General features: G+C 37.2%; 1 protein-coding gene across 5 annotated transcripts in view; it reads left to right on the top strand.

Annotated features, from left to right (window-relative positions):
• The window catches only part of anks1b (ankyrin repeat and sterile alpha motif domain containing 1B), a 202145-nt gene that overhangs the window by 151514 nt on the left and 34586 nt on the right, over window positions 1–16045 (top strand). For all 5 annotated transcript variants that reach the window (XM_017411549.3, XM_017411548.3, XM_017411551.3 and 2 more), the window contains 3 exons: window positions 266–372; window positions 10600–10698; window positions 11960–12112. In XM_017411549.3, the coding sequence (XP_017267038.1) occupies window positions 266–372; window positions 10600–10698; window positions 11960–12112 (359 nt within the window). The remainder of the gene's footprint in view (window positions 1–265; window positions 373–10599; window positions 10699–11959; window positions 12113–16045) is intronic.

A 16045-nucleotide genomic window follows, 5' to 3' on the forward strand; every position in this document is an offset into this window, starting at 1 on the left:
CCTTGCATGCTGACCCCCTCTACCCCCACCATGCCCCTCGCCTAGCCTTTTTCACCCTTTCCCCTTCTCTTCCTATCCTCCCTTCATTTTTCTCCTTCCTGCTGCCTTGCCAGAAGACTCCTTAAAAGCATGGCGGGCTCCTTCGACAGCCACTTTGCCCGCCAAAACATGATGTGGCAGTGCCAGCTCTCGCAGCCGGACTGCCGCTGCTACCGCGTGGACGGCTACTCCCTACTAAAGCGTTTACCCCTCCACCCCCTCATAGGTCCCCGCTGCCCACTGCAGTCTGTCGGCCAGTGGCTCGACTCTATTGGACTGGTCCAGTACGAGAACCACCTGCTCGCTAATGGCTTTGACAATGTCCAGTTCATGGTAAGTGTTTTTTTTGTTTGTTTTTTTTTCCTGGGGGAAAAAAAGAACAACCTGGGCAGGGAGTATCTTGAGTTTAAGTTTCATATAGAATAGATTGAATAGATTCTCCCCTGTAACCCATCTGTTTTATGCCTTTCTCATCTCATCTTTTAATTTGCTAGTTATAGTTCTTGATATGTTTTTAAAAGTCACCTAGAATTTTCCATTGGCTAAATACCTTTTGGGATTATATTTTCTTTGTAATTCTCTCTATCATTACCATCAATGCTGCCTCTCCCCACTGAAGCCATGTGAAGTCCCTCCTACGCACAGAAATCCTACATCATATCTCCACAGTGAAAAAAACCTGGCTTCACCATCAAACTGCAAACATACACTCAGACTGCACGAAATGTTGAAAGTGTTTGTGTTTTATGTGGCTTGATTCACTTTTGCACGAAGAACGCCTGTGCTTCAAACCACCTGTAGCTCGTGGAACAGGATGCGAACGGATCCTCTCCTCCGTTTGATCTGATGGTCCCTTCCAGTGACGTAAGAAGAGAAACTCGCTGGGTCATTTTGCTTTTTGAAACTCATGATGTGCATCAGCGAGGGTGATTTATACAGAGCAGTGAACCATAAACTGGAAAATGAGGAGAAATGGGGAGGGCAGAGGGGATGCAATGAAGTTAAATTGAGAGAAACTGCAGCAGAGGCAGAAAGACACAAAGCAGAGGGATTCTGACTGCATGAGGTCGTCCCCTAGGTGTTTCAACCTTAAGTTCTTTGTTTTAACCAAATAAACTGACTGTAAAATCATGGTAAATCTTCACTTCCCATTTAATTTTTTTTTTTTACATGCAAACTATGAAAGAAATCGCAGCCATGTTGTTTCTGCTATGAGGTCGAAGTCACGCTGTATGCAGGAAACCATGTAGACAGTTTTGTTTTTGTCAGCATATGTGTGTGTGTTCTGGTTCATCAATCAGTGTGACCTGCATCTGTTCCTTCAGTTACCCTAGCAACAGGATAAAATCCCAGAATGTCTCTTTCTTTGTGTGTTTTGCCTTCAAATTCTTACTGTTTGTTTGTATTGTTTTAGCTACAAATAATCAAACAATTTTTTTTGTTTGGAACCGAGAGGAGACTTGCTGCTTGTCTTTTTTCCTCTTCTAGTTTAGTAATATTTCAGTATTAACCAAACTGACACTGATATAAACTGCAGTAGTCAGATTTCTGCTGTTTACTCTTTTTTTCCTGTTTTGTGTCATTCTAGTCAATGAAGTCTGTCTGGCTGTAGTTTTTTATTAAGAGGCACATCCACAAACTAAAGTATTCAAATTATTTTTTTGCTGTTTCCCTCCTCGTACTGCATAATTGCAGCATAAGAAGTAGCTTTTAAGATGACTTTAATTAAACAATAATCAAATAAGAGTGTGTGTGGGGTGGGGGGGACAAATCTCTCTGAATTTCTCACTTATTTTAAGCGAGTTCACTTGAAATAAGTGACAGTCAGTGACTCTTTAATTTTTGTTGTCTACATGTTTCGGTTTTCAAGATTTCTAGTTTGAAGTTAAGATACCAGAAACTGTTTGAAATCCACGGCAACTCAAGTTTTCTTTCAAAGGTTTACATCACAGTCGGACCTGTGGTGTTTGTTCAACCAAACTACTTAACATTTTATTCAGAACCACCTTGTAAGTCTCATTTGTGTCCTGTTAGGACAGTCAGAACTTTATAGCCATCTTAAAAATTAGTTTCTCTTTTTATTATGATTTATTGGCACAAACTGCACTGTAGTCTTTTAGAAGCTAAGTACACATTCCATGATTTGTTACCAAATCCTACCAACCAAATGCTACCAAATTGGGTATTTCTTTTTACCCCAGGTGGGAAAGTCGACTAGTTGGCACAAAAATCAGTTTGTGTGTGAGGGGAACAGACCCGGCCTGGCCTCAGCCACAGTCGGTCCAATGTGTTCGTATTTCTGGAGCCGAATCTGGACGCAACAGAGTCGTGTGAACTGATTACTGACTTAACTGCAAACACGTGTTGCCAACAGATGATGAAAATAAGACTGTGGGACACAGGAAATGGTTGCAGAAGAGCAGATAGCTGCGTAGACGGCAGCAGCATCAGTGAGCTGATTGTTGTCCGTGTTTGTTTACCCTTTAAACTGTCGCTCCTGTTTGAATTTTGATGCGTTCAGTTGGCTTTAGCTGATTTGACGGATCATGATCCAGTCCTTCATACAAACGTCTGCTGAGACCAGTCTGTTAGTCTTTTAAATATCTGCAACATCCTTACGGACTCTGAAAGTTGTGAAGTGGGTCCCAGCTTCACAAACATCATGTACTTTATTAATGAAGGAAAGAAAGAGATTTAATGTTACCTAATTAATATAAATATAATTGATTTTGTTTTGGTGAAGGCATTTAAAACCTTTGCAAACTGACCTGTTTCACAGAAGGAATCTCTAACCTTTTTGCTCCAAATAAAATGAATGATTTATAAAATTAAAAGTTTATTTGTATTTTCATTAGCGATATCATTTTGTATTAACTAACTGGTTAGTTTTATCAGGAAGAGTGATAAGTCGCTGCAGCAGCAGCTCTTTGGCATCTGTTCATGTCACTTTCATTCCTTAGCAACATCTTTGTTTTGTCTGCCTTAGATATGTCTCCAGGTGACTGTCTTGATCTGGGCATTCATACGACTCATTTGCACACATTTTACAGTTGCTACAAATCTATAGCAGTGCCTTTGAGAGATTTAGATTTTCCTTTTTTCCTTTCGAAACCTTCATCCTTGTGTCTTGAAAGGATTCTCAACAGCTCCATCTTCTTTTCTGAATTGCCTTTAGATACCGTTAATAATAGATTGGTGCCTTTCTGAGCTGTAAAGTTTGCTGGTGTCTCACTTGCTTAGTGGAGTTTTTAAAGCCTACCTTTATTTATGACTAAACATAAAAACTGAATCAATATTTTTGGTTTTATACAAAAAGCATTCATTCACATGGCAAGGATTACTATGACAATTTGTAAAACATCCTTTTAATGTTAAGTCTGCATTCTTGAAGGGGACCTCAATGTCAAATTAATTTCAGGACCACTTGATTAGAAATAAATTCAACTAAACTCCATTTTTAAACCACAAAAAGTCAACAGATTTGAAAATAAAAGCTTCTTGGGTTTTGGTTTTTGTTTCAAGGACAGTTCGAGTTTATCTACAGAATAAATTGCTTTGCAAATGAATTTGACCTGAAGTTTCATCTGTATCACACTCATAAAAAGAAGTCTGAACCGCCGGGTGCAGAAGTGTCAATGTAAACAAGCATAGAGGAGTCCAATCTGCCGTTAGCTTTCACTGCTGAAGGGGGTCTTTAGGGTGGGCGTGTCTGGTCACTTTACCCAGCAGGCGAGGACAAGTGCAGCAAGATTGATGGACAAATACAAGAGGAGCAGGACGTACAGCAGTTCATATGAAGGACACCAGAGGGACAGTAATCATGGCCATTTTACATTAATATACATGGAAGAAAAACAAGTCAGGAGACAGCAGAAATGAAGACAGAAAGCACATTTGCAGTAGAATGTAGAGACTGTTTTCAGTGAGCTGTAAGGACATGTTTATCTCCAGCAGGCAGGTTGGAGCTTAACACTGGATTTCATTTATTTAACTTTTTAACAAGTGCGTTATTGAGTTGTTCTTTGCTACTAGGCACATGATGCACAATAAGTTTATTTGTGCTTTTTCTCCCATAAAATTGGCTCTTTTTCTGAAAATGAAGCTGATTGGCAGCATTAAATACAAATGATCAACCTTTTGGCTGCAAATGTTAGAAGCACAGCAGTCAAGTGTTACTAATTCTCAATTTATAAATTGAGACAATTTATCATATTGCAAATGTATTTCTTGGTAGAGTAGCTTAGCTTAGTTTAAGGATTTTCCTTTAATCAAAGATTTTTATTAGTTCAGATGCCATAAATACAAGTAAAACTTAGTTATGGTAGGTTGTTCAGTCACTCAGACACAAGAATGCTGAAGTAAAAATGCTATATTTTATTTCATTCAGCACAATGAAAAGAAAAAGAAATCCAATTGAAGTTTTTCCCACAATTGCATCAGTGAATGGTGTTGCATTACTAGACAGCAGCAGAAATGAATAGTGTGTGTAGCAGTGAAACGGCACAGATAAGGGAAGCTACAGGGGATTGAATTAAGTTTTACCCCAAACTCATATTTAAGGGAGAGTGAGGGAAACCTCTGAAAAGAAAAATATTTTTATATATTTATATCCCAATCACAAAATAATTGAAACGTTTGTCTGACTTCACACCAGCAAAGAGGAATCAAAGAAATGTAACTAAACTACAAGGAATTTTAATTATAAAAATCAAAAAATGTCATTGCAGGAAGGAAAGACAATGGTAAAAGAAATGCCTGCTTTATAGCAGAGCCTTGAAAAAAAAGACCTGAAACTGAGTGAAAGACTGAAGACTGGCTTGAAAGGAACAGAAAAGTGAAGAAGGCAGGAGCCGTAATAATCCAAGGATAATTTATATCACTCTGGCATGTGAGTGCTGATAATGGCTGTTACTGAGTATCAGTTTTTACTCAATCTTTAATCTTGTCTGAACCCCCTGCCACTGTGCATGAATTTAATTTCTATGCTGAGAGAATTTATTACCCCCTGTGCCACTGTTTTCAAGCTGAGTGATCCGGATTTCACAAGCAAACCACTGGCATCGTGTCTATAATGGCTGCTTCGATTCTTCTACCAACAAAAGACCATAACAATAACATGTTAGAGTTTTTGTCAATGCTCAGTATGAAATATTTAGCTATTTTGGATGCATAATGTCAAGAGGCTTAAAATGTGGTAATATACAGAATGTAAGTTAAACAACTTCTTGCTGTGCTTTCTTAAATGTAGTCATGTTAACGTTCCTACAGGATACTTTGGGAGATGACAGCTACAGAGCCGACATAAGACAAAGAGAGGAGCGGACACAGTGGGTTTGTAAAAAAAAAAAAGAGAGAGAAGAAATATCCAGGATCTTCATCTCTTTGTATCAGCAGTCCGACAGGGAGCAGTTAGCCATGCTTTTGAACCGCCAGCCCACTCCACAACAATCCACGCCGCGCTCGCTCTGAGAGTCATTACTCCGCTGTAAAGCTGTAGCACGGAGGCTCCCTCTATTAATCAGTCTGGGAGATGATCTGTGAACTGCACTCCTCCGACAAGCACACCCGTGTACAACTCTGAGAACAGAGGATGGCTGCGAAGTTGAGCCCAGTCAGCTGCTGCATCAGGTTACTTGGCGAGTGTAGGAACAGACTGATGGAGCCCTGAAGGTTCAGTTTGACCAACCTTTCTGGAGCTACATCACTCACTATTAAGGGGTCAAAGCCTTAGGAATGTGTTTCAGTTAGGGGAGCACTGTAAGCATTGATATGAATAAACATCCATATGAAGAATATCGTAATACGATATATACTTAAAGGCACACAGGCAGTGCATGTTGTCTTATCTAAATATAATATAACAATATATAATACTGTTTGGACAGACAATATCTATAAAATTGCAATCCTGACCTAATGCTTCTCTGCCCACTTCTCTGTGGGTTTGAAGCTGTTATAAAATTATACAATAACAGTCCTGGTTTCTATAACAGATATACAAAACTCAGTAATATTAAAATATTGGAATTTAAACGTGCAGCACCAATGAAATCTGTTTTATTCATTTTTTACTTCATTAACTACATATTTGGACATGCATGTCCTGCTCCATCCACACTCCTGCTTCCCATTGCTTTGGATGGGGTGGCTGATTTGTGCAGCTCTGAAAACTAGAGGTGTGATGAACCAATCATCTCATGAGACAACAAGACGGGCTCCTGGGTCGATGAGAATGAAACGAGCAGGGACTTGAAGTGGGTTTTTTTTGTTTGTTTGTTTTTTTAAAAAGTGTTTGCCACAAACTCAACTAACTAGTATCTCTCTGGTCTGATTTTTCATGAGTGTTTTCAGGCTTGAGAACTTATTAAAGCTGTGTGACCTTTGAACTCAGGGGCATGCAACTAATTTTGAGAAGGTTTACATAATAAAGGTTAACCATCGCAGTGTTATTGTTTTTGCCCATGTCTGTGTGTGTGTTCACTGTCTCTAGCTTTGGCGAAACAACTCATGAATCGCTTAATGAATTTTAATAAGCTTTTATAAAGTTGACATCTTCAACAGAATAACTTTTGGAGCCTATCTGATTCGAGATGGCTGCCTCAGCAAAGCAGCTTTAGCAAAAATGTCTTTAACTCAGTCAATTTTACAGATATTGCGCTAAATATTTGGTATGGTTGAAGCTGAGACTGATCCCCCAACATATACTGTGAGCAGCAAATGATCTGAGATCTGTCTCTGAAACTTTGCTATTAACAAGTGGAGTCAACTTTGTCTGTCAGGAGAATATTTCATGAACCACTGGCCGGATTTTAATAAAACTTTCAGCACATAGTCTGTCCAATTCAACATGTCCACCACAGCAAAAGGTTAAGCCACACACAAGTGATTATAACTCAGTTGTACTTTTTGTATTATTAGCTGAGAGTCACTCAGAACAAATACTCTGACAGTGACATCTCGCAATATCATACAAGGTTACGCATGATGTTATTTTCAATGTTTGACCAAAGCAGCTACATTTCTATCATTTCTCATCAAAAGATGACCTCTGTTTAAAACTCTGGCATAAGAGGTGACAGGTGATATGCATTCATTCAAGGAATGCTAGGCCTTTGATTTAAAATATATTTACTGTCAGAAAATCTCACTTTTTTTTAAATGAATAAAATTCATTTTAAATGCTGCTGTTTGTAAAGGACCTTGAATAATCTCTGAAGCCTCAAGTCTGTAATAAGGGGATTGGGCTTTTGTTTCAGAAGCTTTCAGCTTTCTCTTAACTAAATATTAGTGCCAACCATGTTCAAGTAAAAAGCTGTCAAGGATATTTTAGATTAATAGGTTGAAAATGTTCAACCATGTACATGTCTTTGAATAAAGCATTCATTTTTAGAACTTTTTATTCAATTTATCTGAATTTCAATTTCAATTTTCCAGCTTTCAAATTGACCCCAATCTGTGTTCTCCTTTACCAGTCTCAGAAGGCTGTGTAAACCTTTGCCGAGTGTCCCTCAGAGATGGTTCCAACACTGTCTTTATTCATATTTAAATAGGAAGGATTCCACAACAGAAGCGTGGTGGTTTTGTGGAGCAGCTTTGGTGCTTTGTGGCTTTTAAAAATAAATGCAGTACAAAGTGCTTCTCACTGATTTTTCCCTCATAACCACAACTCACCAGCCCCACATCGTCTTCAACCTTTCTGAAAATATATTTATATGGATGCTGCTCGGAGCCCTCAGGTCAGAACGCTCAGTCGTACTGTTGAATCCACCTGAGCATGCAGACACTGCTGACAGTGTGCAGCACTTCATACGATACAGAACACCTCTTCCTCCTTAAATGAAAAATACGGCTGATAAAACTAGCAAATGCATGCCCAAATTTGAGTATTGAGTTATAGTTTTAGATATAGTAGGTGCTTTTTATTGTTTAAAATAAGTGTTTTTTTTAATGAAAACAGTGGTCTCAGAAGAAAAAAATCAAGTATTAGAGTTTAAACTTTTTACTTTATCACTTGAATACTCATTGATGCTTTTAATGATGCAGGAATGAGATTTAAACAGACTGACAGATGTAATCCTTCAGTCCTACAGCAGTGTGTAAATCGTTTGTGTTGTTGCCCTGAGACGGTCCTCTGGCTCCTCACTGTCCTCCCCTCTCTTATTTCTGCATCATTATTTTGGTGAATACTTTGTTTATGCCTCAGTCTTTATTTCTGATAGTATCTTTTCTGTCGAGTTGGCTTTTTTATTTCTGTGCTGCAGCTGTCTGCCACCAAATCTCGCCTTGCCTGTAATTATCTGTCTGCATGAGAACCCCGTTCCGTCTCTAGAGGAGGAGGGAATGATAGCTCTCTTATGGCTCCCCACTGGATTAATTAAAGGTGAAACTGTGTGATGCCTAAGTCTAACGTTAGTCCTGTTTTAGAGGATCAGACTTGCTTTCTCCCCTCTCTGTTTAGCTTTACTCATGCTTGATTACTTTGTTCGGTGTATTCTTTGCGAGTTGACTTCAAACACGGTTCTATTTGTTGCACTGTTGTCTTCTTAAAGTAATTCGTAGTGTTTGAGTATTTTTGTGTATGTTGCTGAATGCAGCCATGAACAGGAATAACAATCCTGTGAATCCTGCTTGTTTTTGTTTCGTTTGTTTTCTGGACTGAGCTGTCACTACGTCAATAATGTGTTCAATATGTTTTTATTTTCATGAGTTAATACTTTTAAACCCTCAAGTAGGGAGTCTATAAGGTTTAAAAATTAGATCAAATAACCAAAAATCTTTGAATTAAGTGTGTCTGCTCAGTTCACAGACAGCTGATTGAAAGGTACAGACTTATTACAGGATTGTCTGGTGGATTATATTTTATCCACTGGTCATCTAAAGGGTTTTTATTTTTGATGTGAAAGGCACTGAAGCATCATCTTTATCCCCTAATGGTCTGTGATGCATGAAATGATTGTGTGGACATTAGGAGCTGATTATTGTATGAAAAGCAGACACAGACACAGCCTCTGTGCACGTGTCCAGCATCTTAAGAGCTTTAGGAAATGGCTGTTCTCCCCTGACCAGATATTAAATGTTTAGCCACAGAAATTTAGTAACTAATCAAAGATGGGAAACATTTTCTTTCCAAATTCTTAAAGTAAAATAATTGAAATGTTTTAATAATGTTAGAACTGAGTCTGAAAAACTGGAAAAAAAAAACTGTTTTGTATATTAATGTTTAACAAGTATGTAAATTCTTCAGCTATGAGATAATAAGAACACAGTTAATTATAAAATATCTTGTTTTGTTCACAGTTCAGTGCTGTGTGAATTTAGTTAATAGTTGTAAAGATTAAGTTTATGGTGTTTTAGCAAAATGAAAGTTTGGAGGGTTTCAGCCACCAAACAACTTTACAGATCAGCCCACATTTCTGTGTGCAACTCTCAGGTTATTGGTATGATTTTTAAACTATATTATTGTAAACTCTAGTGTCATAAATTAGTAAAATAATTAGTCATTTAAAATGCACTTAATGTGCTCACTGGCTATTTTAGACATGTAATTTGAAAGAAAAGTTTTATGCAGAAAAGAGATTACCAAAAGGCTCTTTTGTCCGTTTTTGTCTTGTTTTACTTTGCTGTATCTATTAAATCACAGTATGTTTGCTCTTGTACTGTGTCATTGGATTTATTTTGTATAATGTAAATAAAATTAAAATGGAGAATCTGGATCAGTAAGAAAATCCAAATATTTAAAACTGTACAGTTATGCTGAAATGATCTGAAGCTTATCTGTTTTTTTTTTAGCTAAACCTATAGTTGCATCTCCAGAAAAACATGATAATTTGAATTAATCTGAAAACTCAAGTTTTTAAAAAAAATATTTCTAAGGTGAAGTATCAGACTTGGACAACACTATATTTGAAAACAGTCTGAAAGACACAAAACCAAAGCAGAAAACTGCACAATGTAGCAGTGAGCTGCTGAAAATGTAAACAGATTCCCCCCTGCAGATGATGGCTGTGATGACAGAATGTTTTTGTTGAATCAACTTATGACTGTTTTTTAAACTAGTGTCCCTAATCACTAAAAAAAAACCTCACTAAAAGATTTAGGTGGAAAAATTCGGAATTGCCAAAACCTTTTAATCTTTCCAGCTTTCAAGTCGTTTTCTTTAACCTGTTGATCTGTACATTAACATATCAGATGTGCCTTGTATTACATTAATGACTGTAATTACGTTGGCATGGCAACACGAGATGGAAACCTGTTTGATTCTGCCAGAGTGAATAAAACAAACTCACTGATTTGTCTGCTTTCCAGGCTGCTTTAGTTGTCAGTTTATTTTGGAATAAGGAGCAGTCATGTATTGTCCAATAATCAAATAACAAAAACATTTATTAGAAGCTGCTAAATTGATAAAAACAAGCTGCTGCTGCTGTCTGTCTGTGGCTTGAATTCTTTTATGCATAAACATGGTGGTTGTAGTATCATTTTGCAAAGTAACTGTGTTATATGAAATCGTTGTTAATCCCAGTCAAAGTAAAATGTGTCCTGCATGTTTTGTGTGCTTTCCAGGGCAGCAACGTGGTGGAGGACCAGGACCTGCTAGAAATTGGAATTCTCAACTCGGCCCACAGACAACGTTTGCTGCAGGCCATTCGGCTGCTGCCCAGGGTCAGTGGTGCACATAAATCTGAATAAATCCGGACGGGTTGATTGGGTTATTTCATGCTACGTCAAGTCATCATGCTCGGTTCAATAGATTCAGTTTGTACCAAAATTAAACTTTTAAGATAAGAATTAAGAGCTGATTTTCACTTGGAGCTGAGCTCAATCTGTTTTAATGTAAAATTTAGCAAGTCTTCTGACTCATTGCTATTTCTGTGATTTAAATCTTCGTGGGTGGTTGGATTTCTCTGCATATTTGAGTTCTTCGGATGCACACCAAGAGGAAGAAGGGTATTCAAGGACAGATTTTAAACTAGCTCTCAAAGCTTTTGAGCATATAAAGATAAAGTGCAAGAAACTGATAAATCTTCATCTTCCCTCATCTGTAAAATGTGCCCAGTTTAAAATATGTGGAAATACTCTGAACCCAGATTTGCTGCTTTAAATGAAATGCGTATTGCTAATATTCTGTTTCAAGTAAACTTCAGTCATATGCTTCTGTTTGTATGCAAGCGAGGGATTATAAGTCTGTTTGAGGAGGAGGAGCAGAGAAATGAGTCTGCGAAATGAGAAAAGTTTGAGTTGCAAGATAAACTTAGAAATTTGGTCAGCATTTTTTGTCCTCCCACCAACTAAACTTTTCAAACAGTACAGAGGAAGAGGTAGCAAACAAAACCTTTTGTCTACCATCTCTCTCTCTCTCACACACACACACACACTTGGTCAGACATGTAGTCAAACACATCCTGAATGTAAGGTGGAGGTTGACAGGAGTTTGAAGCCTCATCAACTCCAAAGCTGTTTGTCAAAATAAAGTGAATGAATTATTAATAATCTACTGCTGCACTCCATGTATTTCAGTCTGAGCGGTAACCCCCTGCTGTTCCCGTCTTAGTCAGACCTATACTCAAATACAGCTTTGTTTACTTGTTTGTATTATAAAAAAAACAAACAGAAAAGAACTCAAAAAGCAACCTCATTGTTTGTTTTTTATTCTTGTGAATTGCAGAAACTCTAAAATACAGATAAATATTTATTTTTTCCTTTAAATGGGCTTAATGTGGCAAAAATAATTTAGAGGAACAGGCAAAGTTCATTTACTGACATGTTAAGTATTTGTGCAGTTTTTAAATTGCAGATGTTAGAATATTTAAATGTGTGAACAATATTCTCTCAAACTATAAGCTTCTGAGATATTTGCTTTGCACTCAAACTGCTGTCAGTTTTTCCCTTAAATCCTGTCTTTTCTGTGTTGTTTGTCCACAAGGTGCGACCTATTGGCTATGACGGCAACAACCCCACGTCGGTGGCGGAGTGGCTGGAGTCTTTGGAGCTCGGCGACTACACAAAATCTTTCCTCATTAATGGTTACACCTCCATGGAGCTGGTTAAAAAGATCTGGGAGATTGAGCTGATCAATGTAAGTCTCACACCTTCTTTCACCTTCATCCGCTGTGCTTGAAAGGTTGATCTTAAAGGAGAGAGGAAATGCATCAAATAAACCAATAAATAAGGCCCAAAGTAAAGAGAAGCTGCATTAACTTATATGGAGTGTAGACACTAAATGGTCTGGTAGTTTGTAATTTCAGTCTGAAGAGGACCACCAGAGCATGGATTTATCTAGCTGTAGCTGATTTTTCTTTAAAGTATTTCATCTGTTATGAAAAATATTGATAAATCCACAGTTTTTTTTTTTTTTAAAAGAGAGATTTATGCAAGCAACTTTTAGATGTTATTGTTCAGCGTTTTAACAGTCCTCGGTTAGCATTCAGTGCATTCTCTAGCTTTATAAATGTATTTTTACAGACCATTCTTTATGTATCTTATGTTCTTTATATACTTTATGCTAAAACCTCATCAAACATGTTTTAAGATTTTCATGATGAGTCAGAACAATAAGTTTCTTTTGTGTAATGCTTAAAAAGAGCCTTGTTAGAGCAGGAGCTTTATACAGCTGGATGCTTTTTTGTGTCGTCTTCCTTTTGGGTGAAATTCTGTCTTCTCCTCAGTATACTGTGAGGGAGACCCCATATATCACCCATATGTTATTAGCACCAACTGGGTTATTTGGTTTCCTCACTAAAACAGGGCTGAAGCTGATGTAAAAGTGCAGGAAGCCCGTCAGGCATTTTTGCTCATTACTGTGTAACGCATGCTGAGAATGCAAACAGAGAGGATGTACAGGTTTGTTTTTAAAATTATGACCTTACTACAGTCTCTTTTGTCTCTGATTTAATCTGTTATGGTAGCTCTTCATCTTAGTTTAGAGGGTTGTCTTTTAAAATTCACAGTCATGATGTATTCACAGTACGCTGCTGCTGAATGCCGAATTCTCTCATTTGGTGGATATTAGTTTTGCTGCTCATAATAAGATTTGACATTTGAGTTCTTATGTTGACACAAGTAATACAGATTGATTTTCAAATCTTACAACACAAAATGCTCACCAGAGATGCGGTTTACTGGAGCCTGATCCCATCTGAGAACGCTGCTCCTTTGATGCTGCACATTTAACAAAATCACACTCGATTGCAGAGCAAGCGCTGATTTCAACAAGAGAGAGAGAGAGAGAGAGAGCTAGAAGGGGAGTTTTTCCTTCCCAGCAGAGGATAAAGTGATGAGTGATCAGCTGGAGGAGGTAGAGATGGAGTTATATAAGCATGTGGGATGCAAGATGTTTCATCTCACTGGGGATACCGCCCACTCACTGCGCTGCTGTGTGTGTGTGTGTTTCTGAATGCATATGTGAGGTAGGAAAAGTGTTAATTAATACTGATGTATTCATGTATGTATTCTCATTTTTTTTTATCACAAGCTAAACTATACATCAGTATCATCTGCTATGACAGAAAACAACATTCTATATGTACTAAAAACCACAAGTACTGCAGAGTAATAGGGACTGTGTTTGTTCTGTTCGAATTGTCAGAATTACAGAAAGGGTTCTGCAGTAAAACCTGGAGCCACTAGAGGCTGCACAAGTACACATCATGAACAGAAACGACACAAATCTCCAGATTTCTGAGGTTTAGGGGAAACTTGAATGCTGCTGCTTGCAATTATGTCTCCAACTTTGTGATAAAAAGTTTTGTGAAAGTGCTTTCCCTAATCTATGTAGCAGCATAACTGTGTCTAAAACTGGATGTTTTTTGTGAGAATCTGGCTCTGAAACTAGACTATGGATAATGATTATAAATTATGTGGTATTTTAACTTTTCTGCCATATTAAATGTTGTTCTTTGAAAGAACGAATGTTTAACTGCAAACACAGTTTATGGAAGAAAAACATAATAAAATATAATATTTGTGGAGAAAACAGTGATAGTTTTCAAATTGTACAGTTCTAAATAATGATTAACAAGCAGAGTAAAAGAGGTGCCAAAACATGGAGATCTTTTGTAGAGATCTACAAAGTTTATTAAGATAACAAACATAGAGATTTGTGGTGTAAGAGGCATATTCATCCTTGGAAGCTTAAAACAGCAGCGGCAGGGAAATTATTAACAATAAAAAAATATACTGCCACACAAATACCTGGTAAATATAGCACAGTTGTAATGGCCGCACAAGCGGAAATTTATATTAAAGCTACTGATTACAAACTATGAAATCAAACCATAAAAAATGTTATCTTGAAATATATTAAATTTTGCAGTTTGAGTCCAGTAGTAAACAAAGCACTTTTATCTGCATACTTAACTAATCTGAATATAAATACATACCAACACATCAGAATTATCACTTGTCAGTTACAAACTGCTCTTCTATGGACGTCCCATTGTTAAACTATTTTTAGTCACTTTGTCTCTTTCTGTAGGTAAACACATACACGTGGTAGTTGGCAGCCATTTTTTTAACTTTTCTTACAAAATTCAATTTAAGGACACATTAACTATCAACATGAAAAACATCTGTGCAGATTTTGTCTGCGTTTGAACATTGCACTTAGTACCTTTTAAAAAGAACAAGCAAATTTGATATTATTTGGATTACTTTTGTTTAAATGGAGGGACCACACAGAACACAGTGGTTCATGTTAGAATGATAACCCATTGCTTTGTGTTTAGGTTTTCTAAGCAAAGGCTAATTTGCAAATCTAGAACTTGGTTAGGCTTAAAAAAATCTCTAAAACCCTCAGTACAAAGGACAAATTAATACACATAAGTACAGGAAAAACAAAAAAAACCCAAACACATATAGGAGAATAAAATATTACCCATTTACAGCTGTGTAGGCTGTTGTTCATCAATTGGGGAGAAAAAAACACCATCAGTTCTGCAAATGTCTTGACACAATGTTAAATATTTTCACATGAAAAAAAATGCTTATTTTTTACTTTTAAAAGTAGCTCTTACTTCAACCTTGTTTGTGATTCAACTTATAATTCACTCAGTAATCTCGCCATCCAGTTAAAACATGAATAATGCTGCATGTGTCTAGCCTATAATACTTTTTGAATATGTGAGGACTCAACTACAGCTTAAAAAACTGAATGAATCTTGAAGGAAATTTTCTTTAAGAATTAAAGCATTTGCATTAAAAATGTCACTTATAAACAACAATATTTATACTGTTGATAGTCCTTATATGTAGATTTCTTGTGTGCCGTCATATGACAGGGATGTGTTGATGTGAGTTCATGTGAATGTGTGTTTGCTGTACCGAGAGTTCTCAGACGACTGCAGACTTCTGCAGCAGCACACTGAAACTGAAGGAAGTCTCCGAGGTGACCGAGAGGTCACCGCTGCACCTGACACTGGTATATGTTGATCAAGAGGTGGTGAGGACAGATACAGCAGGGACATAAGAAAGCAGCAAGACCATTAAAGACAAATGATGGATAGGGAGGAAAAAGGGAGTGAAGATTAAAATAATAATAATAATAAATTGGTCACAGATTTTGTATAATTGCTGTAGGTAACAGATGTTGAGGTGTCCACAGAGACAAGCGAGGAACTCTATCGTTGAACCGTTTTACAAACAAGTATGTGTAGGAATACAAGTGTGTGAGTGTGTGTGTCCTGCTGTTTGGGGCCTGGAGGCACATCTCAAAAGGCCTTTGAATCCTATCTGTTCACACATTTACAGCCATGATACAGCAGACTTCTCACCAGAACAGGTAACATTTTCATCAGCCTTTTGTCTCATTTTGGGATTTTTTTGTGGTTCAACTGATTATGCCTAAATTCAGTCCAAATTGCATCTCAAAAGCAGAGGACACTTGCTTTTCTTAGTCAGAATATGAGTAAAATATAAATTTTGTCAAGCTTCAACCAAATAAATTCACAAGTTCCTACAACTGTACAGTTTTATATTTATCCAGGTAAGAAATAAATTAAAAGCAAAATGCATA

This window comes from Kryptolebias marmoratus, linkage group LG18, assembly GCF_001649575.2.
Source record: "Kryptolebias marmoratus isolate JLee-2015 linkage group LG18, ASM164957v2, whole genome shotgun sequence".
Taxonomy (NCBI): Eukaryota; Metazoa; Chordata; class Actinopteri; order Cyprinodontiformes; family Rivulidae; genus Kryptolebias; species Kryptolebias marmoratus.